Below are 21,692 nucleotides of genomic sequence, written 5' to 3'. Positions count from 1 at the left end.
AAAATCAGGTTCAAAGAAAACAATTGAAAAAATATCACTCACTACCTAGATCCATGCTTTTGGATTTTCGTGTTTTAACAAACTCCAACTGACTGGCATCTGAAAATTGCTTTGTACGCTTTTCTGACATGCTCTGGCGTCCAAAACCCTCTCGCTGGAAGGCAAGCACTGGATCAACATCTGGACTAAGAGTGCTGTAGGAAGGGAGAAAAATCATGTGAACATTTATCAAGATCACGCAACCTTTCACTCTGCAGAGAAAAGCATTTATTTAGCATGTGACTTCAACCAACAATAAAGTACACATTTTTAAATAAACCAATGCAAGTAGTCAGTTACACACACAATGAATTTGTTTCACTGCATCAAGCAATTCCAGTTTAAAAGAATAAAAAAATTCACTCATGAGCTTTAATGAAAGATGTACATATCTCGTGTAAACTATACATATACTATCAGAATATATGACCTCAACACAGGAATAATTTGAGGGAGAATAAAAAAATCCATTTTCTTAATGAGAAACCAGTATATTCTCTTAATACCAACTTATCATATTTTTCTTCATCACAAAATATTTTTTGTAAAGCATACACAGAATCTGTCCTGCCTGAAGCCCCCAGAGACTTCCCAAAGTTCTTAATTTAAGGACTGCCTATTAAAATTCTATAGCATTTCCTGGTTTTAACTTGGCTATGATAGACAAACATATTTTTACTTAGTACTCTACTAAAGAGCAAGTATTCACCACAATGGTTTCATCATTAAGTTGGACTCAGATTTGGTCTCTTCTGCAGGTTTCTTGCATGACCTTGGCTTCAGAAGCTTTCTGAAGACAGATTTAATAATGTCGGTCTGATGTTGGTAGAATCATGAATGCAAGAACACAGGCAAAATGAGTTTGGTGTGCAAGCTAAACCCTAGGCTTGGAATGTGTCACCGTGGCCACACCACAGAGAAAGGGAGAGAGAGGGAGAGAAGGAGAGAGAAAGAGAAGCAATTAAATGACCACTGTAAGATCACTTACTGCAAATAGAAAGAAAATTCACACAAGGGTCTTCTGACTCCCAAAAAAGGGAAAACTGTTAATAAGAGCCTGAAGGCAAGCCCAAAGATTTAGATTTCTACTTAAGTTGACAGAAGGAGAAATCTAAAGCATAAATTACTGAGAAAAACAAACAAACAACAGGAAAAAATAAAAATAAAGTACTTTGCACCATCATTATCTATCCAGTAGGGAAAAAATCCTCAAAATTCCTCTTTCAATTGTTGCACTTCATGATAAAAAAGCTGAATATCTTGTCACTGAGATCTCTAAGCATGTCTCTCTACATGTCATTCAAAATATTGTATACCTACATGCTACTATGCAGTATATTTCAAAATAATTATTTTCTATTTTAAGGGCCAGTTAAAATTCACGTTTTATACCTAGTGAGAAACAGGAAAAGTTTCTGCAGAAATGAACTTACACTTTTAAATTATGTAATGTGAACATGCTTATGCATGCCACATACTGTAATTTATAGAAGCATCTTTGATCGAGAAACACCTGGGTACTAGGCACAACAATGAAGAGAGCTAAGGAAATGTGTCCAGAGGCATCGAGTCCTATAAATGATGAAAATCACTATCTGCATTACTAGGCAGTGTAGAAGAAATTCAGTCTAGTAGTGGCAGATTTACAAATAATAAGATACGTGCATGTGACAAGCATGTAATACTTAAATAAGAGCAGAATCAGAACTTTTTATGAATAAAGTCAATGTCAAGTGCCTTTTGACTTTAATATTTCTGGCTCAGGCTCATAATGTTTTACATTTAATTGCAGCAACTATTTCAGAGATGTCTGCATAGTTTAGCAAGGTTTTGAAGCATATGCTTAAAAGCTCTGATGAATCAGAGCCTGAACGAAAAAAAAAACACTATTTAGTCCTTGCATTCACATCCACAAAACAGGGAAAAAATGATCTCCACACTACCAAAAGGTAAAATGGATGTAGTCAATACATCCTTCTAGCATTTTCAGCAGTGCAACTTGTAGATGAATATGAACCGCCTAAGTTTGAAAACAATCTCTGAGTGACCCAACTCAACACCTTTTGTAATCAGATCATAAATGGCTTTCCCAAGGCCACACAGGAGTTTCTGGCTCTCTACTAGTCAGCACAGTCTCTGAAAGCTCGAAAAATGTGGTTTTACTAAGTGAAAATTTTCTCTAGCAACATCCGTTAATGCAGCTCACGTTAGTTAAGGATGACCAGCTCCATCCTGCCGAACAAAATGTATCATGTGGCACTTCCTTCAAAAGGGGTGAATTTCTAACACTATTTGTTTTGGCTGCATGCTCCGTTTTTCATATGAGCTTGCTTTGATCAGCATACATAAAGCTTCTAATAAAGCTGAATATCATTTTCATGTAAATACAGCCTGCATGCATATATTCATTTGAAGTCCTGAGAACACACTGAAACTCCAAAGTTAAACAAAACTTGGAAAGGGCATTCTCATGTAGAGGATGGTGGGGTCTGACACAGCATCAGCAATCACAAATTCTGGAGATCAAATCCCAGTGTTTCAACTGTCCCCATGTTTAAGGGCATTGCCCATATCTGCATTTAGCACACCTATCTTCCACGCACATTTCTTATGGGGATTATTACCGTATGTTTGCATCGTATCTGGAATACGAGCGGAGCTATTTAGCACCAAAAATTACTTACTCTCTGACATCATGATATCCCATACCTTTTTAGAGTACAAATGTCAGAGTCCTACGTTCTGTCATCAGTTTTCATGTTCTGGTTTATTTCTATTATTAATGATCCACAGGTGTTTTAGAAATTAGGGAACATGCAGATCACAGGAGTTTGAATACATCTATTTTGCGCAAAAGTGTTCAAAAGCCCCACTGAAGATCCGTAACTAGAAAAGCCAGAGAGCACAGAGGAGTAACTAATATCCCTAAAAATGCCTCATTTTAATATTTTTCAACTACATTAATGGAAGACAGAAGGTGAATTTAATGCAAGTCATTAAGCATTGCCAAATGCAATTTACTATATTCTAGAATACTTAACAAATAAGGTTTCTGGAATGACAGCTGATCCTTAAAAGAATGTAACCGTCTTCTGACCCTCAATGTTATTAAAATTCCACTTATTAATCCTGTCTTATTGCCCCTTTGTTTTCATAACATTTTCATCAAGGATTAGGGAGATATTGTCAGGCTGGAAAAGCTTACATTTTCTTCTGTGATTCGGAACAGCTGCCATTCTTGTTTGGATAACCCTTCATCCATATTCTTAGTTTTACCCTTTGTGCCTTCCAGCTAAATCATACAATGCACCTTCATTTTACAAGTCTTCCTTCATCCATTAGCAGCAGGAAATTAATGCAACAATCTACTTCTACTGCTATTTACTTTTTTTACAAATAGAATACATTATCCTGTAAGGTGCTGTACTCATCTACTCTTTTAACTGCAATTGTATTTGAAGACCTTTACAATTTCTTATAAAGATACAGGTTTAAAGGTTTTGGGCATGATCAATTCCACAATATCTAATCTCTATTTTCTTTACTGTAATGCTCATTTTCAAAGAAGTATATGAATAGCAAGATACGCTGCAGAAGTAAATGTAAAAGCATCTGCAGGTTTCAAATGGTCTCTTACTTTGTGCTGTATTTTTTTGCTCATATTCGGATAAAAAAAATCCCTCAGCAATAAGCCATTATATGCAGTCTTGAGTACTATGCTATTTAAACATCTCAGATTTTCAGCTCTAAAAGCTTTTACAGAAGACAGATGGACTTTTCAAGAGCCCAAATTAGAGGTATGACTTGTCCGCGAGAAGAGCTGCAACATCGAAAAAGGCAAATGAGGATGAAAAAACTTTATCGTTTTATACAATCATTAAAACTGTGTTTAAAAATACAGAGCACAATTCCCAGACATAAGAAGAAATAAACTAATATAAACCACAGAAGAAGCTGACAGGTGCATATCAGCTGACAGGTGCTATTGCTGTTTTATTAAGATATTGCTGACACATTCATAACAGGCTCGAGAGACAAGAGAAATAAGAAAATTCATATACTTCACACCATTTGTGGTAATTATCTAGCTTTAAGAAGTTGAAGTGTACAGAGGTGGGCTTTTATTTTGCTCTTACTATAGATAATTACAGGACTTGCAAATTAAATCTTAGATCTGTATTAATTGTATACTAACTAAGCAATAAACAGTATTTCTTTGCCAGGAGTATAAGCGAGTCAATAATAGAAATCAATGTACTTCTCATTAAGAGTCTCATATTAAAATGTATAAAAGTAATTAGAGAATCAACCTAAGATGTAAAGAAATTATTTTTATTATGGATTAAACATATAAAATAGAATTACATTCAATATTTTTAAATGTGAAATTATTATAGTACACTACCTTTGCATGATACAAATCATATTATGATATAAAAGGTATCCCTTCATAATAAAGAAGTCTTAACTAATTCTTGTTGCACAACCATTAACACTAACAGGGAAGTACAAAGACCTGCCTTGTCCTCTAAACAGATTTTAAAATTACTGTATGTTATTAGGAAAATCAAGAAAGTATAAAGAAGTATATTAGAAGGCTCCTAAGTATTTACAAAAATATAAAAATAAAACATTTATCTTATAGACTTAGAAATATTTACAGCGAGAATTATAAATTAAATTTTTGAATTGGAATTTTTTCATCTTTGCTAAATTTAGCTTTTTTTTTTTTTTAGCTATCTCAGTTGGTAACTAAATTAATATTAAATCTTCAAATGAGCACAGCTATATGCTGATTTGGTCTTAAAACAATTAGCAAATTTCCACAAGTGGGCTTGAAGAAAGCACAAAACTCCATCCAAAAGTAAAAAAAAGTTTAATAAATAATATGTACAGACTTCCTTCCAGAAACAGGAGCAATTACAAGTCTAAAAATAGTGAAATCTAAATGCGATGAAAAAGAAAAAAAAAGAAAAAAAGATTAATATTAGCAGTAGCCAAAAATTAAACTAAAGATAAAGATGTAACTGCAGTCATCTATTTTTAACTTCTTACCAGTCTGTTGACTCATTAATTGCAGCTTTAGCCCATCCACCAGCATCAACAGTGCCAAATCCAACATCATCATGGGAACTAGATGACGACTGGTCAGAGAGATGTGGAGGGAGTACTGACAGCCTGTCATCTTCAATAATGACAGTGTCATCCTGGGGCATGTTCACTGTTGGAGACAGCTGATATTTACCTGAAAAAAAAAAAGGAAATAAAACAAAAATGAAAACTAAATCATCACAGAGAGTACCTCGAATAACTTATAAACAAGACCAATAAAACATCATGTCAAACAGCAATCCTTCTGATAAGAGCAACATAACACAGATAATAACATCAGGTATGTCTCACTTTATATACATAGTCCTATGCAGAGGTCTGAAAAGCACCACTTGTACCTGCAGCCTACTGCAAGAAGTCTTATCTTCTCTTGCATCAAACACTTCTGAGGTAATGAAGGGAATGCATATATAAACATTATGAACCCACTACCACTGCTCCTTTTATAGTGATAAATATACAAATATATATATATATATATAATTGTATTTTCCAGTATTTCAATGCATTTTGATGCATAAAACTGTGTATCAGTTTTCAAACTGCTGAGTACAGAGTAAAAGCAACTTTTAAGCCTATAGAAAATTTTGTTACCAAAACAAACTAAACAACCATAAAGACTATCAGAAAGAGTAACATTTTCATTGCAATGCTTTGGTCTAAGCTGAATAAATCTGTTTTCAAGATATAGGCATGAAATACAGAGCTGAGAAAATAGGGATTATCTATCATTATTTGGAAGATGGTAGAAACATAGAATTATCAGCATTTCAGTTCTTAACTTGAAATAAACAGGTTATTTCAGTATTTAGAAACACTAAGCTAAAACTTACTGTAAGGAAAAAAAATGATTTGCAAACCTGAATCAATATTATAGAGTTATCTGAGGCAATGGCAAAGTATTAAGTGTGATTCCTTCATATTAGATGCACTTTTTATTCTCTGAAATAATCTTTAAAAATATTTTTTTAATATTCATATTGATCCTCAAGCAAAAAAATAAATAAATAAATAAATTAAATAAAATAAAAATAAAATAAAATAAAATAAAATAAAATAAAATAAAATAAAATAAAATAAAATAAAATAAAATAAAATAAAATAAAATAAAATAACTATCAATTAATTAAAATGTTTGGTACCAACTTTCAGTACACACAATATTATTTCTAATGAAAGATCATGACATTACATGAATTTTACTACTGGATATGTATTACTTTCTAAAACAATTAGTAAAATTGTCACATCTCATGAGGGGAAAAGCCCTAGCTTAATCAACCATTAAGCTGACAACAAACTTGACTATTCTAAAACTGTGATGCACTACAGGAATAACATACAGCAAAATTCTGATTTCCATAACATGAGCCACTTGTATGGATACGGCAAATATTCACCCTATATTTTTACTACAGATATGACAAAGCTGTCAGACTGCATGCAATTAGGTGAAAAGTACTCCCCTTCTGTCCATTCCTCACCCACCCACCCACTTTTTTTTTTTTTTCCCTGGAAATGTTTCATTTACTGTTACCACTTTTTTTGCAATTATAGGGGAGGAGGGGGGGGAAGGCACACATAAAGAGTAATTAGCTAATTACTACATAGCTAGCTAAAATCATCAATGCCTAGATAATACATTTTGTATAGCTTTCCAAAGGGGGTGAAACTGGCTTCAAAAGAGATCTTTGAAAAGGTGAAAGTGGTTGGAAGGAAAAGGTCCTGCACAGCAAACATCTCATCACTGTCAAAATGAAATGAATGGTTCAGTTTGCATAACAGCTGATTCTTTGCCCAGCAATAGCTTCTTTGATGGACGGGTTAATGTTTAGCATGGTGATGTACTTCTTTCCAAACATAATGCCTACAAGATTGTTAACTCTGTAGTTAATAATGTCTCCAAAGAATTGATTGAGAAAAGGTATAACCTTATGGCATTCTGCAGATTGAACTTCCCATTTGAGAGGCTCAAGTAATTCAGTAACATTTTTAACTTTTCACTACCCTTCTTTATATCTGACAAGGGTGAAGAGTGACATTTTAATAGTGACTTTGGAATTAAGCAGAAAACCCATCTGACGTGCCTATGCTTTTCACTGCAGATGAAGCTAAAAGCAGGTGAAAGGCTTCACCTCCAGCAGATGGTTAGCCAGACCTCAGCAAAAGGCTCGGTATGTCCTTTGTAGAGAGCTCAGCTGAAGTGGACAGAAAATACCCCTTGGAGAAAGCAACTCTGCAAGTTTTGTGAGAAACATTACAAGGAAACATGAAAGAAACTTCAAACCTAGTAATCATCAGTGTATTTGACTGATCTACAAATCTGAGACTTTACTCGAGCTGCTGACAAACCTCTCCGAGACAACAATTTTTTCTCGGGCTAGAAAAGTGCTATTAAATTTAGAATCTGAATACACTTCAAGTCCAGTTCTGCATACATTAATTCAAGTTCAGTTCTGTAATAATATGTAGTATTGTGTACACTGTAATGAGGAAGGCAAATTCTTCCTTTCAAGTGTGTCTCACCTCAGGACAATGAGGCTCAAATTTCTTGAACAAGTTACTGAACAAAACAACCGTAGCTAGGGGACCTAAGCCTAGGGTAAGAAGAGTTCCCATCTGTCTGTGCAGAAAAAGGAGTCTCAGAGCTCCAATACCAAATGGATGGTCTCCAGGTCTATGAGGACTTTCAGTTTACAAGGAAAAATATGTCAAAAATTAATGCTTTAAACTTGATCAAAAATGGTTTGGAATTGAATTAAGCCACCAACATGGCTTATTCCAAAACAAAACAAACAAACAACTAAAATGAGCATACACAATACATAAAATGATCAGCTGGTTTTCTCCCATAGAAGGCAACTACTCCAGCTCCCAGGAAGTTCTTTTAAATCTTAAAAATCCTTGAAATTCTGTTAATCTCTTTGTTAAAATAATTTGGCTCTCATACTACACTGCGCTGGGAAGACCAACTCACCCATCTACATGTATATCTGGTCAGATTCTTGTTCACAAGATGAGAAAATACTAATAGAAATAATAATAAAAGAAAATAGTGATGGTGACGATGGCAATAACAATAAGACTTCTTACAGGAGCAATACAGAGGATTGGGCAATGAGAAATTTGAACTTCTCCAGATCTAAACTTCTTTATTTTTCACTAACAGCATATTTGTCCCCAACACTATAGTGACTTATGGCAAAATTTCCCCCAGATAGACACATTGTTTAATTTTGCAGGCTAATTAAAGGTGTGGGATTGGGAATAGATGCATGAGGAATGTGTAAGGGCATAAATGTCTCCACCGTATCCAGGCTTTGGATCTCACGAGAGTACTCAGGACTGTCAAGACTGTAGTAGACCACCATGTTCGGCTCAGATTCACAGCTGGGGAACTGCATTCTGCTTGTAAAGGGTTATGTTCATTTCATTGGCACAAACACTCTACATCTCTAGCTTTTTCTTTTTTTTCTTTTTAGTGCTTCCTCCTGATTTCTATCCTGACGATAGCAATTATTTGTGCAGAGAACAAAGTACTTCCTGTTGTGCAGTAACTATCATTTTTTACCAAGTTCTGGGGGATACTTCGGGATGAAAAGCCGATTCAATGCAAGCCATTGTTATTCTGTGTAACCTCTGAAAAATAACTCTGTTTAGTCACTGCTAGCAACAAAACCCACTATGTTCGTAAAAAAAAATACCAGCAACTGGAAGAAAGAGATGAAAGAGGACTTTGTACTAAACTGTTTGTTGAATAAGAATAATTTATATAGACAGCAGCTATGTATTTGCGTATTGCAAAACTCAGGAGCATAATGGATTCTATACAAGAATGGTGTATCAGAAGGAAAGACTTGAATTTTTAATCACAGAGACAAGCAAACTAGCATAACAGTTATTTCAAATGTACTACCATCATGCAACCTGAAAGCATTAAAAATAAATAAATAAACCTAAGGGTTTACCATAGCTGTCTAATGCTTAGAAGAGAGTATCTGCATTGTATCATTCCCTGAACACAGAAAACCACGCTGTACATACAAAAAGATCATTCCCTGAATACAGAGAGGTATCACCTCTCTTCTTCATCAAAAAATTTCAGTTAAATAAAGTGAAGACGCATATGAAAATCTATAAATTAGTAGCAATAATCTTCTAGAGAAGTAGATCAACATAACAATCATCTGAAAAATTGAAAGATTTGTGCTGCCTTTCTCCAGTAAGCAAATATTACTTTACATAACACAAATGGCATTCTAAAATGGGTATTTCATTCCCACTCTCACAACAAGGCTCTGACAAGCAGTGCTGCTGTCAGTTATAGGTTGAAAGAGTAAAGCAAACCATTTTAAATACTTTCCCTGACAATTACAATAGGTATATTTAAAAGAAACAAAACTCCTTTAAAAGTTTTGTTCCTACTTTAAGCAATGACTGAAGAGAAAAGGAATTTTCCAGACCTTAAGACTGTCACTTTAGAACAGTTGACCTTGGGAAGGAAAAAAAAAACAAACAAACAAACTCAAAATGCATCGGTTTTATCAAATAGCAAAGGAATCGGAAAGCCACAGTACTTAGCACATGAAATCAAACTGGGATTTGTGCTTGCCGCCAAGTACCAAGAGTTTGCATTGTTAAATCTATTGAGGGCTGAATAAAAAGACACCAAGTGATTCAGAGAGCCCCTAAGTCAGATGGCTCTTCAATACTGGGAGAGCACTCAGGGGAATCAGCACTATAAAAAGTGCTATAAAAGCACTTCTTTTTGCTTCTTTTCATGGTCAGAACCAGGATGGGGAGGGCCAGACCCCTGGATTTACTCAGCCAGACTATTCTTCTAACTGATCCTTGCTTTTAGGCCAATTTTCAAGAGAGGAGGAAAACTTTTGAAGAGTCATGTAACACTGCCTTCTCAGGAAAATAAAGGCAGTTGTGAGTTTTCTCCTTATGCATGCTAGTCCAGGAAGTCCACTGGATAATAGACGAGCCTTACAAACTGTAGCTACCTGAATCAAGCAACCTGGACATGTCTCTGCCAACAGGTAACAACACTGCTCTGCTGTACAGCACTGCAACAAAACATGCGTGCAATAACATCACAAAAGACTGTAAACACTGTGGCTTTGATGTAGTGGTGTTCTGATTCATTCAGAAAAATTAGCGTATTAGGAAACTGACCGCTATCTGAAAACTGTCTTTAAACATGACAGCTTTGTGAAGCCCATATGACTGCAGAAGGGAATGACGCAGTTCTGGCAAAACCAGTTTTCAGTTACAGCAGACCACATTTACTATGAGATGCAGGCACTATTTGATCTTTCATGTGCTTCCAACTAAAGCATTAATGGTTTTCAGTCATAACCTATTCTAAACCAACTTTCTACATAGTTCCCGGTCTCTGAAAACAATAAATAAAGAATGATACAGAGGAAATCGAGCCATATATTTCAGATTATAGAGCTAATACAAAATGCAGGAGAGATTTTTTACCCCTATCTGTATGTTGCAGAGGTATCCAAAAGCACTAGGTTTTAAAGGCTTTGGAAAGACTTTTGGTCTTTTATTCGAACATATGTTATGGGCTACCACTAAAGGGGCGACACCAGACTGACGAAGCACTGGTTTGATTTGGCATGGCAAGTTGGGTGTTGCTTTGATGGGGCAACACACTGCACTGCCTGATGCACATACACGCAGACACTCTCAGGGTTTCTTCTCCCATCACTGGACAAGGTGTTTAAGCGCTAACTCCTTAATGCTTATAGGAGTTGGACTTGTAAATCCTCTCCAACACTGATGGGAAAAGCAGAAGGTAGTGCTTTGAATATATTTTATCTAAACCCCTGACACCACAAGAGCCAGTCTCTTCTTAGGAAAAGTAGTGCTAAAGACTTCAGATTATTTTACCATTCCTTAATTTTTTCAACAAATATGTAGTTTTTTTTAAATGTTATCTTTAATAGCATATGACTTTGGGTGAAAATGTTTCATGCTCCAGTGATTCTCAGGTACGCTATCATTCTTCCAGCTTCCAAGAGATGTAATGCAATAGAACAGAATGTGATTTGTTTCTAATTACTGTTGCCCAGATGTACTAAAGAAGACAAAAGACCTGAGGGATGAAGTATTTTAAATAGCAAATTTGTGGATTTTTAGGGAGTTTACTGTTATTCTGCTACTGCAAACAAAAAAACAAATCCCAAATTAAATAATAATAATAATAATAATAATTAAAACAACAACCCCAAGACATAGTGAAAGATATATACAAACTGTTGGCTGGAAAAAATGTAGACATTCATTTTTCTAAGGCTGAAAATCAACCTTAAGTAATTCCAAACTAAATTCACTGTTGTTTTATATCCAGTTTGTAGAAGCATCTTCTAACATAATCTCTGTGTGTCAAGCACACTAAAGAAAAGTCAAAGATTTAATGGCCATTTTTAATGTTCAAAACTTGCAGCTCAAGCAAGCAATCGTAACATCTTATGTCAAGTGCTATTTTAATCAAACTGCCTTTTGTGTTTTAAATTTGAAGATCTTTTCAGACTAACTCCATCGTAGTCAGTAAATGCAACCACTCCTGTGGCAAGAAAAGTCTTTATTAGCTAGCTCTGTACACAAGAAACTGAATTGCTGCGGAACAACCACTAATAACCTCATTATCCGCTGGGGCCATGAAGACAGAATTTGCACAAAGGATGCTTAAAATTATTTATAAGGTTTTAAAATTGTTGTCCTGTGAATAAAAAAAAAATAAAACAAATTAATGAAATAACCTAATAAGCATAAATGGGTACAAGTTACCTTGTTTATTCTATATGACTGACGTGGAAGAGAACAAATGCTGAAATTAATTATAAATTCCTTATAGAAAGTGGTGACTTTTCATCTGAATGAAGCTAGAAACTAGACCAACCAATAACTTCTCTTCCCAGAAAAACCATGTTAAGTGCTCCTGTGGTTTGTTCTATGATCTACCATGGAATAAGAAATTCACTTTATAAATCCTTTTATTAGCTTTCTTTCTCAAATTATGTATCCAGAAGGCTTGCTTGGAACAATTTTAAGGCACTTTTTAAATTGGTCAGTACAAACCTCCATGTTCCCCGACTCCCACACAAATAATGCATTAGTCACCCTTCCATGGATCCCAGAAGAGACGAAAACAAGGCATGATTAGTGGAACTCACCCATGATCCTGCTCAGAGCTGCATTCCTCGTGGGCGACTCACTGAGCCCCTCGATCCCGCTGTACAGGGAATGGGAAATCCTGCGCTCTCGGTCGTCCAGCAGTGTCTCTATGGGCAGCTCTGGCCCCGAGGGGCTCCCAGGTGACTCCAACTGCACAGAGAGAGGAAAATTAGCGCTGAAAGTCCATTTAGCAGCATGGGGGAACTCTAACAACTTGCCTAAGGCCTAGACCTGTCTGGGCACCAAATGAGCTAGAACTTCTCACCCTGGACAAATATAATTTGCAATGACAGCTCTGCTTAATGACCAACTTTGTAAGCCACTTTGCTCTGCACCTCCTACGGCGCCCTGTCAAATTTCAAATCCTTCAGCAGAAAATTGGTTAAAAAAAAAATAAATCAACAAACCACATTGCATATTGGTGTCTCTTTGTTACAGAATTTCTTAAGCAGACGGTTTGGGCTTTTTTAGTGTTATGAGGCAGACAGCTGGGCCATCTTTCCCACCCTGACAGCCTGTCAGAACAAGACTCCTGTCAGGGGCACAGAGCACGAACTCCTTTTGGAATTGGGCTGCTGGCACTCTTTGAAGAGGCGCAATTTGCTTTCAAATGTAATCATCATGGAAAGCCCCATGAAACTCCATCACACATATTAGCAACCAATACACAAACATTGACACCCTTTACTTAGGAAAAAAAAAAAAAAAAAAAAAAAAAAAAAAAAAAGAGATAGAATGAAAGAAAAGTCAGGCTTCACATTACATTTTATTATTTTTTTTCTATTTGTGATGAATTCTTTGCTGTGCCTTTCCTGGCCACTGTGTATGGAGACCTCACATGCTTCGTTTGGCCTGATCCATGGCACTGCTGTGGCATCCTGCCAGAGGCACAAAAATCACAACTGGCAAGCTCTTCGCTGCCTGATCCTACTGGAGCAGCCAGTCCCTGCCCTCCAGGACCCCCAGCAGACCTCCATGGGGCATTAAGAGCCAGATGAAGTAGGTGGTGGAGGAATTGACGGAGACAGCCTGCTTGGCACAGGGGAGAAGTTGGCGTGTGTGGCCTTTTCCCCGTCCCAGCTGCCTTCCGTCAGAAGCCTCCTTCCTCTGAGTGACTTCCCAGCTCAGCCTTTGTTTGCAGAACCTGGCCATCCCTTTTTATTTTGCGTGTGCCTCTCAGATTTTTCCAGAGGAGAGGAAATACTGCCTTTTCCTCAGGGAGCCAGAGAGATCTCAGTGGAAAGCAGAACCGGTGCACGGCAAAGAAAGAAAACAATCTTTGAAGAAGATTGTTTTGAAGAAGAAAAAAACAACAAAACCACCTCACTGGGTTTAGACACCCCATTAGCTACGGGCACTGCCAACACAGCTCCTCGGAGAGGGGTGAAGAAACGCCTGTGCTCGGCAGTCAGCTCAGAGATTGCTTGTCAGCAGTCAGCAGGAGAGATACAAGGCCTCGTACCCCATCACCCAGCCCCTCACCATCCAGCCCTCCCACCTGCAAGGCTCTCAGCTCTCCTGAGCTCCAGCACCCTTCTGCTGCCTTGCTACTGCTCCCGCATAAGCTCCCCTGAGAGCATGAAACCAACCAAGCGGCATGAACTGAATCCAACTCTATTAAATATAATAATAATAAAAAAGAAGTGTAAAAAATAGATGTGTTTTTCATGGTAATTGTATGAACTCACACATCAAAGTATTATCTGTTTTCACCAACACACCTTTTCATTTTGATGTGCAAAGTTAAATCTCAAGAACAATATGCCTACACAACTCCCACAGCACGTATTTTATATGTGCTGAAATCCAGCGGGGAACCCGATACTGCAAGGTATCGAGCACGCTGCAAACTCTTTGAAGCCACTGGGAATGCTTATTTCACTGGGCTGGTCTCTGAGCAAGCACAAACGGAGTAGTTCATAGCTTCCTGAATTATAATAACAACTAACATGTTTGTTGTGTGCTTTTTTTCTTTAAACAGCTGCCCGTTATTAATCACTCTGCCCGCAATTCCCAGATGACTAAGAAGTGTATGCCATGAAAGATTTCTAAAAAATCTACTTGGAGGGCTACAAAGCCCTCAACCACAGTCTTCAGAGAATGGCTTTGAAGTCAGCCCGATGGACGAACAACTTTTGACATTTGGTTGCTGGCGGGCGGCCAGGGCCACAGCGCGGGTGGAGATTTGCGAAATGCCGCATGCCAGAGTCGCTGAGACCACAATCGGAGGTTGCGGAGCCTGTAAAAATTATTATTTCTGTTCAAAGCCATCATCTGTTTAATATAAATGAGATATTTAATGAAGTTCCAAATTGTAGACTTATCTTTCCCAGTTTGATAAGCACTGGGGAGATTTACTGCATCGGAGGGTCAACACAATTACAATTGGAGGCACGTCAAGCTGCAGGAGAATAATAAACTTGCAGTGCAAGTGAATTAGACTCAATAAGGTTTAAATTGTGAAATGAGGATTTGTTTTATTAGTTTTTTTAAATTGCAGATTACAACTGACAGCTTTACTGAAAAGTAAATTAAACAATATTTGTAGCTTCTGTTATAAAGAAATCTAAGGCAAATTAAAAAAAAAAACAAAAAAAAACACAGAAATGCTAAATTTTGAAACATTAATAAAAAAAAAAAAGTACATACAGAAACATTAGACTACTTGAGAGCTTAAACTTGCATGGTAAATGTATTAAATGCTAAACTAACCTTTATTTCACTGCCTTTAAATAAGGTGTGAAAATATCAAAGTGCTTTGGGATTTCTTCTCCCAGTGCTATATTGATGACTTTATGTAACAAGTGTCCAGCTTTTAGTGAGCCATATCACGCAGACCTTGTTCGTGTGACAACCCATCAAATTTCAAACTCATTTGTAGGAAGGTCTCAAGAGATTTTTAGAAAGATACTGACAAGAGGAAAGCTCAGAACCAGAGAAATGCATAGAAATTTACACCTCATAAAGTAGGGAAGTACAAGCTAAATAAAAGAAATAGCAGGAGTGCTGTATTTAAATGGCTGAAATTTGCAAAGTGAATCATGTGTTTTATCATTTTCATAGGGAAAACTTTTTCCATTTCTAATTAGCATCTCAAAAAGATGTGTTTAAACAAAGGCATAGCCAGCCAACTACAAAAACATTTTACAAAAGATACAATGCCTTTTATAAAGTAACAAAAATTAGACAGAAATTACACAAGTGACTTTCACACACAAAAAAAAACTTTTCCTTATGCTGCCAACAGAAAGTTTATGCAAGAAAAAAATACATTTAATTTGGAAACTGTTCTGTGGGAAGACAAAGAGATCAACAGTCCAAAGCAGGATTACAGTTGAAATAAAGAGCTACTCTTCCTCATGCATTTCTATTAAAGAGCTTGAATTATACATTGCAGTTTCTTTCCTTAGCTGATGTCGGTGTTATCCAGTATAATTTAATTTGATTAACTGATAATGAGTAGGTAGTATAAACAAAGGTGTATGAATTCCTGACCTTCGTTAAAGGCCTGGCTAGGAAAGCAAGCCAGGCAGCAACTGGCCCCCTGTTCTTCATACCGATAGCCAGGCACCCCAAGCAGCAGTACTGCTTGGAATGAGAATTCAGAGTCAGGGACTTGCTGAGGTTGGACGGCACCTCTGCACAGCATCCAGTCCAATGTCTTGCTCAAACCTTGTCAGCAAGGGCAGGTTGCCCAGGGCCTTTTCCAGCTGGGTTTTAAATACCTCCAAGGATGGAGACCACAACCTTTTTGGGCTATCTGAGACAGAGCTTGACCACTCCCCAGCAGAAGAGTTTCTTCTTATGCTTAAACTGATTTCAGTTTATGTCCACAGCCTCTTATCCTGGCACTGGGTAGCACTGAGAAGAGGCTAGATGAGACTTCTTTACCAACTCTGTCACAGATTTACTGACACTGCTAAGATCTCCCTGAGCCTCCTTCATCTCTACACTGAACAGAGAGAGTTTCCTCTCTGGGTCCTAGCACTGATCTGTAATAAATGATCATATTAGTCAAAATACAAGAAAACTTTACATACTACAGATTGCCTATAGCTCCTTTTCTCTCCATTCTCTTCATATAAAAATAGAAACAACATTTTTTTCTTTCCTTTTTTTTTTTCTTTTAAATAAAAAAAGGTCTCCACCCTGGCCTTTTGTCATTCAGATAAGAACCAGCTGTTTGCTAAAGCACTATCTGTACTAACTAGCCCAGCTGCTGCTTATCTAGATGATAAAAGGACAACTAATGTGGTCCTTTTTACTTAAACACCACCATCCATTCTAACTGAAGTTATGCACATAAATATGAAAAAAGTTTATACACAAAAACATTGCCAAAATATTCAAAGCATAAACAAACTTTTTCTTTTTTTTTCCTTTTTTTTTTTTTTTTTTTTTTTTTTTACGAAACAGTAATCATACTCTGTTTTTCCTTTAGAAAGTATATTATCCAAATACTGGCAATACTGCAAGCGTTATGGATTTTAAAGAAGCCAGTATACAAATTTGCTATTTACTGCACTGCATCCAGGGTACTGAAGCTTTCTGTCACACTGAATTATTCTCCAAGCTTTCTTTTTCCTTTCTTATCAGTGTACTGTGGCTAATATGTCCAAAATGCTTCAGCTTCTTTTTTCAACAGAGATAATTTTACAATAATACTACCAATATTAACTATGATTTGGGATACCACATTACGGAGAAACTTTTCAAGATGGAAAAGTGTAGGTAACAGCCAGTAAAAGGTCAGTTTTGACTTATATGCACTATCATGCACTATTAAATGTATAATTACTACTGTATTTCTAAGAAATATTGCATTCATGTTCTGATAATGCTAAAAGGCAAGCAGAGGACACAGTGCTTTCAGGAGGGTGGAAGGGAACCCATGCACATTTACAAAAAGCACTTAGGTAGCAGATTACTGGGTATGAGGAAGAAACTGGGCCAAGAGGGGACCTTGGACAGACCTACAAGTCTGACCTTCTGGATAAAGTGGTGGGCTCTATAATAAACAAAATACTCACAGAGCATGGCAGACAAAGGTCTGTGGGGAGGCACCACTGCTCTGCCAGAGGAAATCCTACCTCACTGACATGCTGGACTGGCACAAAGATGCCAGTAAGTTCTCCAAGCTCTCTCAGGCAATAAACAAGACATAAAATATTTGCATTTTCAAAAAGCCTTTCCCAAAGCTTCATATCAAAACTAATTTTTCATGGGACTGGACTACGTTTTCATTTTCCAGATCGAAAACTGGCTAACGGATAGGAAACATAAATCAATCTTCAGGATGGAGAGGAGTCAGCTGTAAGTTCCCCCACGGATCAGGGTTGGAAACAGCTTAGGCTGATGAGCAGCTTTACCAATGACCTAGAGAAGGGAGTGAACAGTAAAATCAGTTTTTGGAGAAGATACTAAAGTCTTTTTGACAGTTAAATCAACTCCAGAAGGACTTCACAAAACTAATCCAGTGAGGAAAAACAAACAAACAAACACAGCATATCAATTTCAAAGTAATGCATCGAGGGAAAAATGATGCTGAATGTTTTATATGTCCACAGATCCAGGAAAAGAATAGATGTTCGCTTGTTTCCTTTCTTTTATAACAAAACCACTCACTCGAACATTCTCTCACTGATCTGCAGGTCAATTTACTTATGCAGTTGTATGGGCCTTGCATGGGCTGGATTCACGACTTTCTCCACTTTGTGGTATGCTCTGTTTTCAACCGGAGCAAAGATGAACAGACACAGAAAGAAATTTGGGGATCTGCGAGCCGTTCACAAATCTTTTTTTCAGGCAAGTTTGGTAAGACATTAAATCTGTCAATAAAGTGAGGTAGAGAAGAAAACCCATGCAATCTCTCATTTTGAAGAAAATGGTGATGTGCTCTCTCTTAATGGCAGACAAGCGCTGACTGCGTGTGACATGAACAGAGTGCAGACAAGCAATCTGTGCCTGTAAGCTGTCCAGGTTGCAGGACTGAACAGAGCAGGATTCCGAAAGTAACAATTACCTCTATTTTCTTGAATCAGCACATAGTGCCACCAGCTGCACTGATCTGCCTGACAGTTGTGCCTAAGCGCTGCGTATGCATTATGGTGATAGAGCCGGCGGCTGTTTGCCCATACAGGCTAATCATAATAATATCACTAATTAACTGAACACACTGCAAGGAGGCTCCAGCGTTTCTCCTTAAATCTTAAAGCTCCTCAGTAATTAAAAAAAATGTCAACCCTGAGTTAAAGATCCAAAAAAGCTGATGGCCGCATCCTGTGAAAACTGACCTGTTACACACTGGCCATATGGGATTATCAAGTCGATACCATTGTTATTCTTCCTGTTTTTGCCACCATCTGCACAACTTTGGAAATATAACTTAAAGTCTCCCTGCTTATATCATAAAATGTTGAAGAGTCAACACAAAATGTTAATCACAGAGGGCAAGGCTGAAAGCCGTAAACATAGATTGGAAAGGCGTATTTAACTTTTTTGAAAGGGGGTGGACAGAACCTTAGATATATACAAAGCCCAAGCTAACTGTTAGAAAAATGTTTTTGTTGCGCTAATCTAACAACATCCATCATATGCTCACTGTGTGATTTGGGCTGGAGTGGCTGAGATATTAAACAAAGCTTTGCGAGGTTTACACTAGTATAGTCACACAGTCAATGTTATTACTGTACTCTGTAGATGCAATGCAAACGGGAGAACAACCCTAACACTCAGCCTTGGCTTGGAGTTCATTCATAACTACCACTCGCTCCATGCTTTTATCAATATTTACTACAAGCTAATTCACTTGAAAACCTGGACGGGTTATACTCTGTCTCCTGGTGAGTCAATGAAAATTCTTTTGACAGGCAACCCTTCAGTGCAGGAAAACCACAACAGCATAAAAATGCTTTTTACCTTCTGGGAAGTTTGTGGTCTCTTCTGAGTTTACAGTTATGTCAGAACTGATGATGTAAATGATCTCCTCACTACCTCTCTGAAGACAAGATAATACTCCTATGGTGTTTATGTGTACTGTTATTGTTACTGTAATTGCTTTGGAAGCTTAGTCTATAACATGAGAACTGGTGAAGCTGCATGAGAATAATGCTGGCACAAAAAAGGAGTATCAGAGGTGACATCAGTACATTTTGAAACAGTTTTATGCTCAAGTAAACTATGGACACCTAAGACTACTTTCTGGTAAAAAAAAAAAAAAAAAACTCTGCAGCAGAAGGGAGGCAACTGTCCCTGCCTTTCTAAACCAACACCTAGGGATGGAGCCATCCTCCATTCTAGATAAGAGCCAAAGCATGAAGGGGATCACGAGCACATGAAAATCTGGCCTGAACAGAAACCCAAAGGACTGGCACTGTTACACCAATTCTCTCCCCCATACAATGCTTAGGGCTGATTCTGGAAATGAATATTAACAATAAAAGAACAGTATTCACACTACTTTCTTAGAATCCAATTCAAACTCTATTTTACTGAAGAGAAAAGATGAGTTGCAGTTGCCTATCTATCTCAAAAGAATTCGGTTTCATTTTGCAAATGTGAAAACAATTACTGGACTTGAAGCTGGGGGGGGGGGAGGAAGACAAGTAGAGCATTCTTTTTTTTTTTTTTTTTTCCCCCTTGCTGCTGTTTTTTAGCAGCCAGACAGCAAATGTTTTTATCATCCAGACGCTAAGCATAATTCTTTTTTGCATTGGCACTATCACCCCTTGTACAGATTCCACAGGCTAAATTCCCCTTCTGAGACATTTGAGGCTGTTCCGGGGAAAGGTGAGGAATTCCAGGAGGCAGAAGTCTGACCAAGGCCTGCGGTGTGGGATTGACCATGTCACTGGAATGGAATAAACAATTTTGTTGACTATGCACCAAGGGGAATATAATCAGGCTCCATTCCACTAAAACCTTGAATCAACACAGGAAAGGAATCAATTGAACGGGATCCTTGTTTTTGTTATTTTGTGGTGACAGGTTTGGAGAACCGAACGTGAGGCAAGGCATATGAAATATCAGAGAAAAGAAAAGAGTTGTCAGAAGGCAAACATTTTGTTTTGTCTTTGAGAAAAAAAAAAAATAAAAACCCATTTCTGAGGAACAAGCTGGTAAAACGTATGATAGGGTCTGCCCTTATGAAGCTTTTACTTTTAGTCTGCAAGCTCATGAATTTTCTGCCAGTCAGATGTCATGTATTTTTTGTTCTATTACTAAAAATCTCAGCTGAGACTGTATACTTATCTGGTAGCAGTTACAGGAATATTCTAAGGGGACACATACATACCAGTGTGTCTCAGAAATCAGTTGCTGAATTAAGCATAATTTAGCTACTGCTGCCAGACACGGCCAATATCTGGCGCTCCACAGGAAAGCGACCATCATTTCAAGGCTCAGTCATGAGTCATGTAGTGCTGCACTTCATCTAGGTACCAGCCCACACATCCGTTATCTGGGGGTTGAACTGCCTGAATACTCTACTCCTATGTGGTATTCATGTAATATGCATAAATAATATTACCACAGTTTTATGTCCATGCAACTTGTGCTTTCATCATATTAAAATATGCAAAGAGTATTGACATTGTATTTCCTTTGGCTGAATATGATGACAGCAAGAATTCCTGAGAAAAAATTGTTACCAAAAAATTGTTTCGTAAAGTTGATCACTGTACCAATAACTGAACATCACCACTTCCCAAAATCGTTATGGCTCATCTCACTGACTTATTAAGGAGTTAGGAAATGCACAAAACTCCCCAGAGTAGGCCCAGACAGACACAGCTTCCTGCACTCCTCCTGATACAGATCCATTTCAGTGTATCTAGGTCTGGTTCTAACATCACTTCTTTCATCTCAGAGCACGGTAGACCAAGCTGTGCCACTTTTGCCATGTGATTTCTGCAAAATAAGTTTGTAAATGTCAAATAGATGTAGGGCAGCAAACTATTCTTGATGAGAATGACCATAAATTCTAATGGATTTAAGGAACAAAGTCTTTGGTTCATCATTGCTGGATTTGCTCCAATTCCGTTTACAAACACTGTCTTAATACATTTGTTCCAGAAGGCTTTTATTAAGAGAAGAGTGAACACCTTCCCTAACCTTTCTGAATCAAACAAACAAACAAAAACAAAACAGCCTAAAATATTTCATCCTATGTAGAAACATATAAAATACACCTGAAACTGGGTAGGAGTAAGAACCAATCTACAAAGTAGTCTGCACTCTCTGGGTCCAAGTTCAGTATTCTTGCTAAAACAGGATGTTACCAAATATTAAAAGGTATGAATTATTTCAATACCAGGTGAGAATCCATGTGCCTCCAAACGGGCTTT

General features: G+C 37.3%; 1 protein-coding gene across 21 annotated transcripts in view; it reads right to left on the bottom strand.

Annotated features, from left to right (window-relative positions):
- The window catches only part of PARD3 (par-3 family cell polarity regulator), a 445,611-nt gene that overhangs the window by 156,078 nt on the left and 267,841 nt on the right, over nt 1-21,692 (bottom strand). For 14 of the 21 annotated variants that reach the window (XM_032183225.1, XM_032183242.1, XM_032183236.1 and 11 more), the window contains 3 exons: nt 12,348-12,498; nt 5,095-5,284; nt 46-194 (listed from right to left, as the gene is read on the bottom strand). In XM_032183225.1, the coding sequence (XP_032039116.1) occupies nt 46-194; nt 5,095-5,284; nt 12,348-12,498 (490 nt within the window). Of the gene's footprint in view, nt 1-42; nt 195-5,094; nt 5,285-12,347; nt 12,499-21,692 lie in introns of all 21 variants that reach the window. The other 7 variants (XM_032183227.1, XM_032183239.1, XM_032183233.1 and 4 more) reach the window with 1 other exon arrangement.

This window comes from Aythya fuligula, chromosome 2, assembly GCF_009819795.1.
Source record: "Aythya fuligula isolate bAytFul2 chromosome 2, bAytFul2.pri, whole genome shotgun sequence".
Lineage (NCBI taxonomy): Eukaryota > Metazoa > Chordata > Aves > Anseriformes > Anatidae > Aythya > Aythya fuligula.
Note: the sequence above shows the minus strand (reverse complement) of the source record. Positions and strands in the feature narration are given on the sequence as shown.